Source organism: Camelina sativa, chromosome 11, assembly GCF_030686135.1.
Source record: "Camelina sativa cultivar CO46 ecotype springtype chromosome 11, ASM3068613v1".
Taxonomy (NCBI): domain Eukaryota; kingdom Viridiplantae; phylum Streptophyta; class Magnoliopsida; order Brassicales; family Brassicaceae; genus Camelina; species Camelina sativa.
Genome location: NC_141890.1, coordinates 50,834,541 through 50,851,806, shown reverse-complemented (window position 1 = coordinate 50,851,806; position 17,266 = coordinate 50,834,541). Strand labels below are relative to the sequence as shown.

Below are 17,266 nucleotides of genomic sequence, written 5' to 3'. Positions count from 1 at the left end.
TTTAGTAATTTGTATATATTACCTTGTTTAAAAAACTCTATTATCTAGAAATATTTTGTTGGAGTTATGAGATAGGACCATTTTATACACCAACCTCTTTGTTCTCACCTTGTCTTGTTTGTGTTCCAATTGAATTCCTCTTTTTTCATGAACCTACTCCACAAATCTCCATCTACATATAAAAGACATCACACTATTACGATAACTTTTTACCACACAAAATATAGTACTAATTAAGTCTATTATTATTATGATGTGAAGAGGGAAATATTAAGAAAAAGATTGCGAAAAAATGTCATTCTCTCTAATAGACACACTTAGACAGGCGTACAGCCGACTCCAATGTAAAAACCGTACAGTACGGATCTCGAGGCATTGACTATATTATAAATCAGGTGGTTTAACCTTGGTCATTAGTTTAGTTTAACTAACCTAGTCACCTCCTATATTGCTTTTTTCGTCAACAAACTTGATTTTTTCTTATTATAATATATTATTTTTGATATATTTCACTCTGTTTTTACATTTTATATTCTGACACGGTAATACCCAAAGTCACAGGATGCTTCCCTTTAAATAATTTTTTTCAATTTTTAAGTCTAAGCTAGAAGACAAACTTCGTTTAAATGCAATACCATTACAAATTAACAAAATTCACATATCAAGGATCAGTCAAAACAAAAAAGTAGCTGGAATATTCATTTAGATCTACCCGAATATATTAAAAGTTGGCATGTAAAAAAAGTTTTGAATCTAATAGTTTATTTGAAAAATCCATATGAATTTGAGTTCATTCACATAAAACAATCTTACGAGAGTTGAGAAAGTAAAAAGAAACAATGTATTTGAAAATATTTAATCATGAATTTGTAACGAAGACTTTATTTACGAATTTCCCACAATAAATAATCAGAGACTACTAAATTAAATAAAATTATAATTAAAATAATAAGAAAAATAAAAATAAAGAATTGAAATTTCGAGTTCAAGCGAGGGAGGGAAGATTCTGAACTGGTTCTGGGTCAACTACATTTTTTTGGCAAGATTCCACAAACAAGTCAACGGTCAAAGAAAACCAAAGAATACGTGGCGACATCTTCTGGTCACAACAGACGACACGTGTCATTCTTAGTCCTTAGTTACCACTGATATGGACCAAGTCGTGGGCTCTTCATTTAAGTGTTAACGACCCATTCAAAGACTGTTTCGTTGGAAACACGAATCTATCTCCATTTGTTACAAATCTATTTCAGCGTACAAACTAATCTAATCAAAGTTCTATAGTTGGAAACAAATCTATTTCAGATTGTTCGGACACTGCGACAGATATGACTAAATTATAAATACAGAAAAATGCAAAACAGATATTTGATCCGCAATTCGAATTGGATCTGCGTCGTTCAAAAACACAAATAGCAACTAGAGAGGGTTTAGTATTCTTTCACTTAGGGTTTATACAAAAAAGGGTTATTCAAAAAATTGCTTCTTTCCTTCTAGAAATGATCACTTTGTTATGGGAACAGAAACTTGGGAGAGACATTACATTACCCTTTTCAAGGACTTATTTTTTATGCTGGAACAGCTTTTGGTTCTTTCACAGGGCTTGTGGCGACAATCTTACACACAGCCATGGTTTCATTCTTGCTCAATAGCTTCAATGATGGATGAAATACAACGTCTTGCAATAACACTTTGTCGTCAATGTCGAGTTTGCTCACATCTATTTCGATTTTAGATGGAATGTGTTCCGCTGGCCCTAGTAGTTTCAGAGTACTCCGGATTGACTGTAGATTTCCCCCTGGTCACAGTAACATACAATCAGAATGAAGGATCTAGATAGCAAAATAGAAGACCAACAGATTTTCACAAAAAGTACTAATGAACTTATAAACATCAGGTAATGGTAAAGATTCTAATTTTCGTTGCTAAAAATATTTACATAAGAACATTCATGACACTCTAGTCTATTACCCAGTGAAAAAGTAATATTTTGCTCAACACACATGAGAAAACCACAAACATATCATATATTGGTTTCTTTAATTCGTTTACCATTGAAATGCAAACTTTACTATCAGATAGAAGTGCGATAAATTTCTCTTTACAAGGCTTAGCTCGATAGTAAGAACAGGTGGATAGCAATAAAACAGAAGGACATGACTCATGAGCACTAGCAAGCAAAAACAAAGACAATGCAAAGTTGCCATCAATCGACAAAAGAGGAACCCAATTTACAGTTCAAGGCAATATTTACAACAGCACCAAGACCAATTCACAACACTCCTATCAGTTCTCACATGATATCTTAGTAAGCACAACAAGGTGACAACTAGCTGAATGACGAAACTGGTTACCTTTCTTGAGACCAGGACAATAATCCAATCCATTGAACACAACAGGAACATCAACCTTCAACTTCTCCCCATCATCAGCCCACACGAATACCAAATTAAGTATCTTTCCAGTTTCTTCATCTCTATGAATCTATCAGAAACACCAAAACCCATCACTAAATTCAAAACTCTCACTCACAATAATATCTGCATTTTTACTAAATCCAACGATTGAAATTGAAATCTCAAGAAAATACCTTGAGGGGAAGTACTCGTCCCGACTCAACAAGCGTCGAAGAGCCCTGACCAGCTCGGATCTGAAGCTGGAATGTGGTAGAACAGAAGAATGGGAGACCAACAGAATCAATAATAGACTTAATCTGCTTCTTATCCGCCGTCAAAAGCTGTTTCCTCGACGCGCCTCGCTTCGAAGCGTCAGTCTCGAGGAGCGACTGCGGGAAAACAACGGCGGGAATCCGGCCAATCGTCCGGTCTCGAGCCGATACTCCTCGACCCGTGGCTTCGCGTGGAATCGCCTGGATCGTCTGATACTGATGAATACACCGAATCGATCGACCGAATGAAGTCGACGGTAGATCAGCCACCTCCGCCGTCACGGATCTCAGGCCACGCAACCATTTCGCCATCTCAGTGTGGTTTAGAGTTCGATGTGACTGACGTTAGGGTTTGTTTCCCCTTCAAACTCTCTCAGACGTTGGAGGGGGTTTAAGCTCTGTGGGCTTTTCTATGGACTAAAATAAAAAAAAAAATATTAGTATTAGGCCTTTTATTGGCCCATATTAATAATAGTCTTTGTTATTGAGTTCTATACACATATTAAAAAAAAAAATCTATGGACTGTAAACCAAATAAAAAGGTTGTGAACCAAAATTGTGCTGAAATCCATATACATATGAAACATACTAATCCAGTTAAACAAAAAAAAAAAAAAATGAAACATACTCATCCAAATTGCATTTTATTGTTATTATATACATAAACTACACAAATGATATGTGTCGATTGAGATATTTTATAAAAAAAAGAATCACGAATGATTTGGTCGTGCTTTTTGTCTCTATCGTAATAACAACATTCTATCCTTGTTTTCTTCTGAATTTTCCAAGCCGTATCAGTATGCAGTTGCTCACACGCTAAGCTTATGTTTACGTCCATCAACCAAAGTTGCAAATGTCCATACTCCAAACATTCTTTGTTTAAATTATTTTGACTTATTTTCGTACCAACCAATATTACTTTTATTTTATTTGTTTATTTACATGACTTCAATCTTGTATATTCTTAGAGATGTTTTATTGATCGACTAGTCAGCAATTATATCCATCCGATAAAGCAAACTGAGTTTGAAAGACAAAGTATATTATTTTTTCTTTATTAATCATAATATAGAAAAATGACTATTTAATAAGGTAGATTTTATTTTCAAAAAAAAAATAAGGTAGTTTTAGTGATTCAGTGATGTATTGTGTATTTTCAGAGAATATCACATAATCTTTAATGGATTGGGACTCAAAAGGATGGAATGCGTGCAGCTTCTAATGTAGCACCAACTTGCCTTTCCGGTAAGCCAAATATGCACATGACAAATTCAGCCAATATGATGAGGTTTGTAATCTAATATGATTGAAGTTTTATTCATAATTTTTTTATTCTGAATAAAGAACTGATTTTTGTTTTAAATAAAAAGAAATCAAAGTTACTATAAATATAAATATATGACAGGAATTTCAAGCTAATCAAATATATTTTTAAATATACATTTTGTTCTCTCTTTAAATGAAAGATGAATTCAGCTATTTCTTTATAAATATTTATAATTTATATATATTAAAATATATTTTAGATTTTATAATTAGAATAAAATTACAAAATAATTTAATAATTATATTATGTGAAATATTAATAGACAATATGATACAACATTTTATAATGTATTATTTTTTGTATCAAGATGTTATTTCTTATTTTTTTAATGTCATTAATCAGTCATTGCAATTCTATAAATACTATGAAGGTGACAAAAATGTCAACATAAACATAAATAAATAATTGTAATTAATTAAAATTTAGTGCTTTAAACTATGAATATGATTATAAATATGAGAGTTACAAAATATTTGATATAATATGTAAGTTAATAAAAATTGTGAGAAAATTCATAATATCTTTATTCTGAATAAAGAATAAAGAACTGGTTTAAATTAAAAAAATTGAAGATACAATGAAAATAAATATATGACAGGAACTTCAAGTTAATCAAATTATATTTTTAAATATACATTTAGTTATCTCTTTAAACGAAAGATGAATTCAGCTATTTTTATATAAATATTTATAATGTCTATATATTAAAATATACTTATAATTAGAATTTAGAATGAAATTACAAAATAATTTAATAATCATATTATGTGAAATATTGTTGGACAATATGATACAACATTTTATAATGTATTATTATTAGCTATGTACCATGCATGTACAAATATGGTATGCATTTATGCAATGCAATACATGTGATCAATAATATATGTGCTTATTTCATGTAATTTCATTATTTACATGGTTTGGTCTGTTATATCACTATACACACTTGAAAATTAATTTGTTTTTGTAAGACTCTAATTAGAGGGGAGACAATAAGAATATTACAATAAGACATGTAATAACATTAATATCATGCAGATAAAAGACGGTCCAATGCACGTGACAATGTCTATGACAGAGCAAATAGCAAAGTCAACATGCTAACAATAATATATAACAAACCCAACGAATTTTTTAACTTTTAACTTGGAGATATAATATATATTTTTAGAATGAGACAAAAAAAAAGAGAAGGTGTTTTTAACTTGTATGTCTCAGTTCCTTCCCCAAATTACCAACCTCAAACTAGTAAAGTAAGACTCTACAACACAAAAAGAATAGCGAGATTACAACTATTCATAAAACAATACATATATTTGCAACTTCAGCATTGTAAAAATTCATGAACGAATTTGGTTATATACAGCATTAAATTTTATATTTTAGAAAAAGAAAAAATAAACTTTAACAATTTTATTTTACTGTATAATTTATTCATAGATGGATGATGTATTCGTTTATCATCTCTTTTGTCCCTTCTTATGATTGGCCCCACTGTAAAACTTCGGTCGAATTCTATTGGCGATATTAAGATGACATGCACGGCACCGCACCATCCAATGGTATTTTCGTCGTTCTACTACTCTGTAATCATTTATTACAGCATTGCCATCTGATGTGCACGAATGAAATAAGTATGTATACTTTATAGTTTTAGACAGGTCCACGTCTTAAAGATCGGATGGATCTTAATCTCAACTCCTATATTTTTTATTTCTCTTCAAATATGCTTTCTATTTCTTGTTAGATTTTTTTTTTAAACAAAATTGTGAAGGTAGGTTTATGAAAATTAATTCAAAGAGCTAATTGAAAGCAAAGTATGATGCGTACGAGTACGTATGAAAAGTGCCATCGTATACCAACTTTTAACGCCAATCCCTTGTTCCTTTGTAGTAGTATATATTTTTCTTTTGTTTCGTACGCGACTTTTCTACGTTTCTACGTTAATTTTCTGCCTAGGTTCCATAAAACTCAACGATACAAATGGGAGAAAAGGTGAAATCCAATACTCTATTACTATTTTTATTTTTAGTCTATATGGGTATTTGTGCACCCTTGAAAACTTTGTTTTTTTAAATAATTTCCTGACCTAAGCGTTATCTAACAAAAAAGACTTTTTAATTGTTAGTTTTTTTTCTCAATTATTTTTTTCAAAGTGTATATTGTCTATAGTTCTAATATAATAAATAATAATCGATTTTTGGTTAAAAATAAAAATGTAGTTTGAGTTTTTTTTAACGTATTATCACCATTCACCAACTCAAAATTTTGAAGAAACTTATTTATCGTTTTCATGGAAAGATTACCGCGAGAATGATATGTGTCAGTGTTTTGCAAGTGTGAAACTGCCTATGCATGAAAGTGTCTTTATCAGGCAGGGAATTAGACAATGAATTGAGCTCATTTAACACAAGGTTTGGAATTATTTTTTTGCTAAACTAAATTACACAAAGCTTGAAAATTGAAATGAAATCCTAACAAATAAATATATGGATTATCGATTTTGTGGATCTAAAAAGAATTATTCAAAAGTTTGGAATCATCCGCTTTAATTTCGAATACGTTGCATACTAGATACACATACACCTATGTCAGGACATCTAATTAAATCCTTCTTCGTCTATTTTTTTCGTGTGAATCTTGTAAAAAAAATGAATATGATATATGAGACAAAATAAAATAAAATTTGTAAGTCCATGTGGTTAAAGTTTGACCTAACTTTATTTAACTACGTTGATTATTTTGGTTCTGGCGCACGTGCGGCAACTCATAGTGGGGCTGGGTGGGTCTGTACTCGTAAGTCGTAACTACAATAATACCCCTACAAATGGTCAACATTTGCTATTTACAATTTCTTTACTACTTCTAGGGAAGACGAGAACATAATATTTTTCTACGTTAAAACTGAATTATTACATTTTAAAAGAATTTTTCGCCTTAATTTATCATTTTATAGTTCCAGTGCAATTTTTTTTTTTGTAAACTTAAAAAAAAATACTACTCCGAAGCAATTTAAATATTCTCAGCAGTGAATGCTTAGCTAACTTTACCCTTTTTTTCTTAAAAACCTGACTGCATTCAATGATATATAGATTAACAACAAGAACAAAATAATGTAATTATCAGTGCCGAAAACACAAACATGTGCAACATTAGACTTGTGTTGAACATAACGAAGCACTTTAATTCCATCTCCAGTGGGCATGTGACCCTTTAATCATCTTACTACAAAGTACGTATTCGGGAATAACATATATATATATATATATAAAGTTGATAACATATTTCTGTTATGTCAAATACAAATCTATGCTTAAAAGCCTTTAAAAAAATAAATACCATGTTATTGTAATAAAAAGCTTTCGTTAATAAAAGAAATTTGTGGGGGCTGACTTTTTCAGTAACTGTGTAACGATTTCGAATCAATTTTTGAGATTTTTAGAGATGAAATTTGAAAATGACTTATCTCCAGACGAAGACAGCAGTTAGAGGGTAATTAAGTCAAGACAAAATTAAATTATGAAATAATTCAGGGATAAAACTGTAATCACAAACGTGGTTGCTTATAATTTAAAACCCAAATTTAATAATTATGAGATCCAACGGCGGTAAATCACACTCTCTTGTAATCTCAACGGTTATGGTTTGTGGCGTATTCACTGATATAAAACATCGTCCTCCTCAGTAGTAAAGCCTTCCCTTTTCTTTTTTTTTTCATTTTCTTCTTTCTTCTTTCAGATCTTTTATCTCTCTTCGTTTTATAAAATCTACGGGACAGCTTTAGGGCAGAATAAATCGGAGATCAGATCATATAATCGGGTTTTTTTCTGGGTTTTCTCAGAAACCCTAGAGCCCGAGAGTTACTTCCTACTCACTCTATCGATCATGGAGTCAAACGATCAAGATAGTGATATATGAAGCTAGAGCGAAACGAAAAAATCAGAGAGAAAGAGAGCTAGCTAGAGAGCTTTTTTGGAATAGAGAAAGATTTGTAGTTTAATTGAGGTAAAGTCTGTTTATTTCCTTTTTTGTTCTATGATTTGATTTAGTTAAAAAATCTGATTGATAAAGATTGATATTGATAGATTTTTCTTTTCATTTTATTTTGATGATTTATATTTTGCTTTATTTTCTGGAATCTGTTCTTTTCTTATACGTACCATTTACATACACATAAACCTTTCCCTTTGAAAAAAGAAAATTTTTATCGACTTGTAAATAGATCTGATAACTTTTCTCTTGGCCATCTTGATCCTGCAGGTTTGTAATGTTTATGATCAGTTTATTTATTTTTCTCCTTTCCATTTCACTATTCTATTACTTGTACGGATTTTTATTTTTGTTGCACGAATCACGATAACATTTATTTACAATCTCTCAACTTCATAGGGGTCTCATCTAATGACTTACACGAAGCTTCCTCGATGCATTTATTTTCACGATCCCTATTTCATTATTTTCAAGAAAATTTTCGTATTTAATTAAAGAAACTGAATAGTATTTTTTTTCTTTTTTTCTTTTATATTCTTCTCAGGCTCTCAAGTCTCTCAAGATAAACAAAACAAGAAAATGGCGTCTTCAAGCTCTCCTTGCGCAGCTTGTAAATTCTTGAGAAGAAAATGCACTCAAGAATGCGTATTCGCTCCATATTTCCCACCAGACCAACCTCAAAAATTCGCATTCGTTCACAAAGTCTTTGGAGCAAGTAACGTCGCTAAGCTTCTCAACGAGCTCGCCTCTAACCAAAGAGAAGACGCCGTAAACTCTCTATTCTACGAAGCCGAAGCTCGACTACGCGATCCTGTTTACGGTTGCGTCGGTTTGATCTCAATCCTTCAACACCGTCTTAAACAGCTTCAACACGATCTTGAAAACGCCAAGAAAGAGCTCGCTACGTACGTTGGTCCTCAAGCTATGCTCCCTATTCTCCAACCGCCGCCTCAACCGCATTTCATGTCTCTACCGCTGCAACCTCCTCAACGACCATCTTCTTCTTCGGCGTCTGTTTTGACTCAGCATCATCATAACTTGTTGCCGATGATGGCTATTCCAACTGGACAATTGTACCAGCAGCAGCAGCAGCAACAGATCTTTGAGGCTCAGCAGTTAGCAGCGGTTGCGAGGGAGCAACAGAATGAGATGTTTAGAGCTTATGGAGGAGGAGGAGGAGGAAGTAGTAGTCCACACCATCAAAACCAATCTCAAGTTGAGATTTTGAGGTTTAATAATGGTTTTGACTCTATACCGACCGGTTCAGTTACTGTTACTGGGTTTAATCAATTAAGCTCCGGTGATACAGCCGTAACCGGAATGTCTCTTGGAGGTAACTTTGTTGATGATGATAGTCCTTCGACGAATAATAATTACCATACGGATCAGCAGTTACATCATCATCATCATCAACAGCAGCAACATCATGAGGCTCAACTATTCATACCTACACAATCTTCTCAGCCGCTACCGCTTCAAACGCAGGAGACGCAAACGCAGACGCAACCAAATTCAGAGAGCGAGGAGGGTAGAAGGAGTGTCATTGGTTAATCTCGCTCGCTAACTGAGGAATAATAAAAAAGAGGGATATTAAAAAAGAAAGATACGGCCTTTGACCTTCTCGCTGCTCGATAAACTCTACAAAATTTTCCTAAGGTACGTGGCAAAAAGACTCGATTTTCATTTTCAATAATTAGGGTTTTGTTACATGGATATGGATGATGGAGTTCTTTGCATTTTCTCTGCATTTTGAATGTTCTTTATTTATGGTATAGCACAGTTACAGTGGAACAGAGGAGGTTTTGCTCTTTACATTTAACATTTAATGAAAAAGCCTTGTCATGTCTTCAATAACTCTCCTATACTCTCATAGCCATATAGCCCATATTTTTAAACAACTTCCTTTTTGTTGGATTCTCTGAACAATAATGTATTAACTAACCTAGTTATTTTTATAAAAAAAAGGGTTTAAAAGAAAGAAAAATCATGGTGGGTCATATCACTTCACCAATTCTTGATTTAGACTTGTGTGATATGTAGTAATCTGTTCTACTCTACCTAATGGAGATGAAAGAGAGAAAATTTGTGTATCTTAAGATTTGCTTACACCTTTCTGTCTGGAAATCTTTTAAGTGTTGTCCCATAAGATACACTTTTATTCATGCATGTATTAGCGTCAATCACATCGATCAAGTTCTTTTAATTAATTCTAATAAATATTGTTTCTTTAGTCTCTCTTGGATCATTACTTTAGTTTTTTTTTTACTTATTTCCTCGACTTTTCTTGCAGTTGGAAACTCTGACTTTGCGCAAGGCATTATGGACGCAATCGAGTTTTTCTTTCTTTCAAACCTTGTCGCACTTCCAACAGCGAAAAAGACACTCACCACGTAAAAGTCACAAACGACTCACAAAAAAAGTCAGCGTTATTTGGTTGATTTTGAGTATCATACAGGCAGTTTTGCTGAAGAGTATAAAAAGTATATATAAAACCAAAAGGCTCGTACGTATCAGGCTGAACAAAAGATCTCCAACTCCATTTCCCGTCCGCTTCTTTAGCATGGACACAAATACTTACTACTTTACGTTTTTTTCTTTTTCTTTCTTGTATCTTCTTCTTATTAATTTTTTTTTGACATTTCTTTCGGTTTAAGGAAAAAAAATGAGAAATTAGTGTTTCTGGTTGCAAATCTATTTGTAAATTAGATGTCAAGAGGATGGTTACTTGGCCTAGTGGTTTATCATATCGATGTCATCCGAAGGATTATATAAAAACTATGGAATAATCTATATAAAAACTATGGAATAATCCATCTTTGTTTAATCCTTGTTTACAATATAATTGTTATTTCTGAAAATTTAAATGTCGTTAAGTTTGGTTTTCTTTTTTTCAAAAATGATATTTTGAAGTTTGACATGTTTATTGAAAATTGTTACACTTACATACTGATTTGTTTTTGGACAACCCACTTATTTAAACTATGAGTCTCGATCGTGTTATATTTACTCAAAAAATAAACAAAAGGAGTACAGTTTATAAAACACCCCTATAATAATTACAAAAAGGCTACTACATTTTTAAAAAGAGAGTGTGCTATACTTGTTTATAAACAAACGCATATAATAATGATCAAGTAGGTAAATGAAGCTAAAGAAGTAGTTAAGTGTGAATGCTTGGCAATTAAGAATCTGTTGGTTCATTTATTAACAGTCTTTGACCATTCACAAATTTATAACTATTTGGCTCTCTCTTCCATATCCTCACCGTTTTATAAAACCCTGCCTTAAGGACCCCCAACATAACATGATGTGTCTAACAATCTCACGCACACTTGAATAAAAACGGCCGCCGATAAACAGATAATAATACCATTTAATTTCACAGAATCAATACCAATCTAAGTATAAAACTTTTAATCAATTTGTCAATGTCATGATCATATCAATCAGTAGCTATATCAATCAATGTGAGTGTGGTTTAGATATTTTACCTGAATGATCCATGAGAAACATGGAAACTAAATGTTCATGTTCATGTGCATGTGCATGTGCATATAATAGTATAGTAATCTCACCAGTAGGATGCTTAGTATAGCAATAAAGAGAAGGTGATGAAATTGATGAGCATCGGTCATTAAATTAAGCACTGACCCATTAATTGCGCACTTACCCATAAACCCCATTCACTCCACATATTAGTATTGACTTAAAAAATAAAATAAAATGATACTACTACAGTACATACATCTCTCTATCTCTAAACACACTAGTCACTAGTAGTGTACCTTTTTTTGGTATTATAACCAATGTCTCGTGTCGCAATAAATCCCATAAAAAGATTTCTAACTAGGTCAATCCAACAACCAATTGAATACAACAGTCCTTAGTGGATTATATAATTTAAGTGTGTCTAGACGTTACATATATATGGACCGACAAAATCAATAAGCCAAAGTTTGACTAAATACAATCATGCAAAATATGATAAAAATGCTGTTCATCCATTGTGCAAATGGGCTGGCGTTGGTCTGTAACTAAAAAGGCCTTTTTATTTAACAGAATTAGTGACAAGCCCATTAATAAAATAAAAAAACGTTTAAAACTTGCCACGTCAATGTCAGTGTCATCCTCAACAGTAGTCAAAAACTCGTCTTGTCTCAAGCTCCGTTTACGTTATTGCAACGAGTGTCTGCGCTTGACGCCGTCAAGTAACGGCATCATACTACCGAATATTCTTTGATCACATGGCACGTGACTCTCAAGCTTCTGTTTCCTTCTGAACTAAGTTTTTCTTTTTCCTCCAAACTATTTTTACTTTATTTTATAGAATAATATGTTTATAATATATACATTTTTATCACAACTATTTATATGTTTGATAAAATTTCTTTAACTGGAAAAAAGGAAAAAAAAAAAGAAGAAGAAAGAAATCGAAACAGATATAGAGAGAAAAAAAGTTTGTTTTTTAGGAGACAAGGACGAGTGAAGTCGCACTTTCTTCTTTTTCACTTTAGTTTTATTTTTATTTTTGGGGTGATAGTTTCTTACGAAGCAACATCAAGCATCAAAACGCGGCGGCTGTTGTCGTATCAAAGCAACAGAACGGTGTCGTTTTTGGTATTTATCCTTATCTCTTGGGGAAACCAATTATTATTATTTTTTTCTTCTTGGGTGGGTTTGCTCTTTCTTCTTCTTCTTCTCTCTTTCCTCATTCGTTGTTCCCTTTTCTTGAAAGATATATTTCCATTTCTCGAATCTTCTTCTTCCTAGATTCCAGCGACTTAACATATTCGAATTCCCTTTTTATTTGATTTTTTTGATCAGAGAGAGAGAGAGAGAAACAATGGATCGAGCTCCGGTGACCACCACCACAGCAGCAGGACCTATTGATATGCCGATTATGCACGATAGTGATCGTTATGACTTCGTTAAGGATATTGGCTCTGGTAACTTCGGTGTTGCTCGCCTTATGAGAGACAAACTCACTAAGGAGCTTGTTGCTGTTAAGTACATCGAGCGAGGAGACAAGGTTTCTTTTTTCTTCTTATTAAAAAATCTCATATTTTTTTTGTTTTCTTTCGTTTTTCTACATTTGGAAGTTGATTATATTTCTAGTGTTTTTTTTTTTTTTTTTTTTTTAACTTTCCAGATTTAGTGGTTTGGTGGTACTTGAAAGTTTGCGTTTTTAATTGATGTGGATGATTGGTTTTGCTTTTAATGTTGTGATTTGAAAGATGTTGAGCTTCCTAATTCTCTCAACATTTGAATTGAATGGTGATTTTTTAAGTTTTTGAGGGAGGTTTCAGTGTTGTGCTTTTGTAGATTAGGACAGTTGTGAATCACTTGTGGCTGAGTTACCTTTGAAATGTGGGAGTTGCAGATTGATGAAAATGTTCAAAGGGAGATCATTAACCACAGATCATTAAGGCATCCTAATATTGTCAGATTTAAAGAGGTATAATTATTGTCTTTTTTGCAATTAGTTAAGCCAGTGATGATCTGTTACACTCTGTTTACATTCTTGTGTACACTTGAGGGTAGGTCATTTTGACGCCGACTCATCTGGCTATCATAATGGAATATGCTTCTGGAGGCGAGCTTTACGAGCGGATTTGTGATGCAGGACGGTTTAGTGAGGATGAGGTTTGCTTTGCTTTTCAGCTCAATTCTATTATCTGAGTTTCACGTTTGATTCTTGATTTTTTCTTCTTGTACAGGCTCGCTTCTTCTTTCAGCAGCTTATATCTGGAGTCAGTTATTGTCATGAGATGGTATGTGTAGAGTAATTGTTTTATGGATCGTTAGGGACTTGTAATCTTCTTATTTCGCCACCTGTTAAATACTCTGCTTCTTTCATGTGTTTGTGAAGCAAATTTGCCATCGGGACCTGAAGCTGGAGAATACATTGTTGGATGGGAGTCCTGCCCCTCGCTTAAAAATTTGTGATTTTGGATATTCTAAGGTATTACTTAGTCCTTTTGGTACCAGCAACTGTACATCTTTTGGTTCCTCTATTCTCACACTAATTTCCCCTGTTTTTGTGCTGTATCACAACTTTGCTTATCTCCATATACTTTGTTCAATGTCTGTTTTTTTACTTCCCTTACGCTTTTGTTTTTGTCAGTCATCTGTTCTTCATTCACAACCAAAGTCAACTGTCGGTACTCCTGCATACATCGCTCCAGAGGTACTGCTTCGTCAGGAATATGATGGCAAGGTAAAGGAGGCTTTAAAGAATTTCATATGTGGTCTTCTTTTTTCCCATGGGTGAATAACTAAGGATCGAGTGTTACAAAAATACCAGATTGCAGATGTATGGTCATGCGGTGTAACCTTATACGTCATGTTGGTTGGAGCTTATCCATTCGAAGATCCAGAAGAGCCAAGAGACTATCGGAAAACAATACAGGTAACCTCTTATAAAACGTTGTTTCTTTGTTTATCTTATTCTCACTTCATTGATTCTGAAACGCAGAGAATCCTTAGCGTTAAATACTCAATCCCTGACGACATACGGATTTCACCTGAATGCTGTCATCTAATCTCAAGAATCTTCGTGGCTGATCCCGCTACTGTAAGTCACTCTTCTCTTTCATCTCTAATCCTCAGCTCATCGGAGAAATGATAGTTTTGACGGTTGTTGTTATTACAGAGGATTAGCATTCCAGAGATCAAGACTCATGATTGGTTTTTGAAGAACCTCCCAGCTGATCTAATGGACGAGAGCAACACTGGAAGCCAGTTTCAGGAGCCTGAACAGCCAATGCAGAGCCTTGACACAATCATGCAAATCATCTCTGAAGCTACAATTCCCGCTGTTCGAAACCGTTACCTTGACGAGTTCATGACTGACAACCTTGATCTTGACGATGACATGGACGACTTTGATTCTGAATCTGAAATCGACATTGACAGTAGCGGAGAGATAGTTTACGCTCTCTAATTTAAAAAGCTTTTTAAATGACCAAAACACTTCTTTATATGTTCTGCTGATCTTCTGGTTTCAATTTCTACCATTTTTGTATTGTCTCTGTTTGTTTCTTGTTTTTTTTTCTCACATACTACATAATGGAAAATATCATATCTGTGTATATATATTATATATAATATTCTCCAATGTTACAAAAACCTCACACACACAAAAAGCAAATTAACATTTAGAACAGTTGAAGCAAGTTGAGGTTATGTTCTGTTTCTTCCGCTGTTATTGTTAGATTCTTCATTTTTCGTTTCAATCGTTTCCACAAGAACGCAGTCTCTTCGTCGCATTTCACTTCCAGGTTCTCTAGATGCTTCACTGAATCCGGTAACTCGCATCGGTAACAATCTTTCATCGAAATCGTTTCAAGTTTCTGCAGATTTCCAATTTCTAGAGGCAATTTTTTCAGTTGGAAGCCACCAGACACATCAAGAAACCGCAAATTACTGAGTTTGTCGATCGTTTCAGGCAGCTCAATGAGACTAGTACAATCACTCAGTCTCAACACTTCAAGGTTCCTCAAGTCGCATATAGCTTCTAGGACTCTGCAAAGCATGTTACAGTTTGTGACGCTAAGCTTCTTCAATGAAACAACTTGATAGATCCAATAAGGCAAGTCAACAAGATTGTAGCAGTAATCAATTTCGATTTCCTGTAAACTCTGTAAAGTTTCAGAAACATCAACTTCTGTCTCGTTGTCAGTCTCAACAACGTGACACAACCATAAAGACAGCTTCTCAAGACTCATAAGTTGCAAATAGGGAATGTCAAGCAGATTGATTGAAACTTTTTCGAATCTAATCCGTTTCAGGTTTGGTAATGAGCTGAGACACGACAAATTGGTTACGTTTGCAGGATCAAGACCATGATTAATGATAATCACAACTTTCAGTTTCTCCATTGTAGCAATGAAGTTTGGTAATGCATAGTTAGATGAAGAGATATTAAGAACTAAAGCCTCAGCATTTGGACAATACATTTCACCCCAACCTGATGAAAATGAATCATCTGTAAACACCAAAAAAGAAAAGAGAATCAATCAGATACAGTTGTAAAAAATGTGGTTAAAGAATGTGTGAAACAGAGCAAAGAAGTAACTATATTACCGGTAGAGATAGATAAAAGAGATGCATTAATAAAGATAGGATGTTCTGGATTCAAACACCAGTTTGGGAATTTGTTTTCTTGTATCTCCAAGTTTAGTCTTTTCCTCTCGAAGATTGGTTCTGTCTGGCATTGATTTATAGCAAATTCTCTAAGGAAGTTGTCTTGTTTGACCATGAGTTCATTGTAGAAGCCATTATCACAATCATTCCTCCTGTAAATGCAAACAAACAAAGGAAAGATTTGAAAAAGGCCATAAATCTATTCAAAAAGAATGAAATATACCAATTTTTCTTTAGGTTTTAGGTTTAAGAATATTACAAATATATAGCGAGATCAAGAATTGGTGGATGAACAGAAAGTAACATACCCTAGAGGAAGAAGTTGAAGGAGATTGTGAGAGGCGAGCTCTTGGAGGTAATTCATACAAAGACTACTCTCGTTGCCGTATAATTCAGACCATAAGTCAATTATTGTGGAAGCTATTATCCTTTGGACTTCAAGAAACGAGGCCATGTCCAACAAACACTCTCTAAGATTGTGAGGCAAGGCATCAAAGCTTTGGATCGAAATCAAATCCATAACGAACGGAGAGGAGTTTTATAAATTTAAGATCAAAAGCCGAAAACAAAGAAATTTACTCTCTTGAATGACTCTTTCTTTTATTATAAAAACGTGACTCTTCCACATAATGATGGATTTATAAAGGAAAAGTACACGCGGGAGTTTTAATGGAAATTTAACAAATCAAACCCAAAATTGAAGTTTAAGTTGAAAAGGATTAAAAATTGTGACTTGTCAAATACGGGAAGCCATAAACGTGGTCGGTAAAAGATGTCAAACGTGCTCACATTGTTTGAATTAAAATGTGACAAGAAAAATAATAAAAGATCTCTTTAAAAATCTTACTATATTAATTGATAAGTACAAATATAAAACAAACATTAAATATTAGATTAATAAAAATTTTGAAATAATTATTAGTTTTTGAAATATTAAATTATAATGAAGAATGTTGAAATAAATTTTTTGAAATATTAAATTATAACGAATAATGTTGAGTATTACTATTATAATTTGTCAAGAATTTTGATGTTACTCTTTTCAGATTTATTCAATTTAGATAAGGATGAAGGATTTAGTACTTACTCTTTTCAGAATTATTCAATTTAGATAAGGATCAAGGATTTAG

General features: G+C 33.2%; 4 protein-coding genes across 5 annotated transcripts; 2 read left to right on the top strand and 2 right to left on the bottom strand.

Moving 5' to 3' along the window:
* Positions 1-1,354: 1,354 nt before the first annotated feature.
* Positions 1,355-3,082, bottom strand: LOC104727344 (uncharacterized). Its single transcript, XM_010446418.2, has 3 exons — positions 2,591-3,082; positions 2,355-2,484; positions 1,355-1,798 (listed from the first exon to the last, which is right to left on the bottom strand). The coding sequence occupies exons 1-3, from the start codon at positions 2,978-2,980 to the stop codon at positions 1,569-1,571; spliced, it is 750 nt and encodes a 249-aa protein (XP_010444720.2). The 5' UTR covers positions 2,981-3,082; the 3' UTR covers positions 1,355-1,568.
* A 4,613-nt stretch (positions 3,083-7,695) lies between these two features.
* On the top strand, positions 7,696-10,681 carry LOC104727342 (LOB domain-containing protein 36-like). The gene is made up of 3 exons (XM_010446417.3): positions 7,696-8,006; positions 8,536-9,647; positions 10,282-10,681. Exon 2 carries the CDS (start codon positions 8,571-8,573, stop codon positions 9,540-9,542), a length of 972 nt encoding a protein of 323 aa, XP_010444719.2. The 5' UTR covers positions 7,696-8,006; positions 8,536-8,570; the 3' UTR covers positions 9,543-9,647; positions 10,282-10,681.
* Positions 10,682-12,505: 1,824 nt separating this feature from the next.
* Positions 12,506-15,119, top strand: LOC104727340 (serine/threonine-protein kinase SRK2I). Of its 2 annotated transcripts, XM_010446414.3 has the most exons (9): positions 12,506-13,020; positions 13,372-13,446; positions 13,533-13,634; positions 13,709-13,762; positions 13,861-13,953; positions 14,116-14,208; positions 14,296-14,400; positions 14,467-14,565; positions 14,644-15,119. In XM_010446414.3, the coding sequence occupies exons 1-9, from the start codon at positions 12,835-12,837 to the stop codon at positions 14,932-14,934; spliced, it is 1,098 nt and encodes a 365-aa protein (XP_010444716.1). In that variant the 5' UTR covers positions 12,506-12,834; the 3' UTR covers positions 14,935-15,119. The 2 variants fall into 2 exon arrangements, with proteins under 2 accessions (XP_010444716.1, XP_087327291.1); XM_087471165.1 differs by having other exon boundaries at positions 14,296-14,565.
* LOC104727341 (putative disease resistance protein At5g66890) lies at positions 15,058-16,749 on the bottom strand. Its single transcript, XM_010446416.2, has 3 exons — positions 16,445-16,749; positions 16,077-16,288; positions 15,058-15,978 (listed from the first exon to the last, which is right to left on the bottom strand). Exons 1-3 carry the CDS (start codon positions 16,654-16,656, stop codon positions 15,149-15,151), a joined length of 1,254 nt encoding a protein of 417 aa, XP_010444718.1. The 5' UTR covers positions 16,657-16,749; the 3' UTR covers positions 15,058-15,148.
* Between the last annotated feature and the right edge of the window lie 517 nt (positions 16,750-17,266).

Excerpts from the sequence above, each read along its gene's own strand:
- LOC104727342 (XM_010446417.3), top strand. The coding sequence starts at position 8,571 with ATGGCGTCTTCAAGCTCTCCTTGCGCAGCTTGTAAATTCTTGAGAAGA.
- LOC104727344 (XM_010446418.2), bottom strand. The coding sequence starts at position 2,980 with ATGGCGAAATGGTTGCGTGGCCTGAGATCCGTGACGGCGGAGGTGGCT. Across the intron at positions 2,485-2,590 it reads GACGAGTACTTCCCCTCAAG|ATTCATAGAGATGAAGAAAC; the intron begins GTATTTTCTTGA and ends TGTTTCTGATAG. Across the intron at positions 1,799-2,354 it reads TTGTCCTGGTCTCAAGAAAG|GGGGAAATCTACAGTCAATC; the intron begins GTAACCAGTTTC and ends TACTGTGACCAG.
- LOC104727340 (XM_087471165.1), top strand. The coding sequence starts at position 12,835 with ATGGATCGAGCTCCGGTGACCACCACCACAGCAGCAGGACCTATTGAT. Across the intron at positions 13,021-13,371 it reads ACATCGAGCGAGGAGACAAG|ATTGATGAAAATGTTCAAAG; the intron begins GTTTCTTTTTTC and ends TGGGAGTTGCAG. Across the intron at positions 13,447-13,532 it reads ATATTGTCAGATTTAAAGAG|GTCATTTTGACGCCGACTCA; the intron begins GTATAATTATTG and ends ACTTGAGGGTAG.
- LOC104727341 (XM_010446416.2), bottom strand. The coding sequence starts at position 16,656 with ATGGATTTGATTTCGATCCAAAGCTTTGATGCCTTGCCTCACAATCTT. Across the intron at positions 16,289-16,444 it reads CTTCAACTTCTTCCTCTAGG|GAGGAATGATTGTGATAATG; the intron begins GTATGTTACTTT and ends TTGCATTTACAG. Across the intron at positions 15,979-16,076 it reads TCTTTTATCTATCTCTACCG|ATGATTCATTTTCATCAGGT; the intron begins GTAATATAGTTA and ends TGGTGTTTACAG.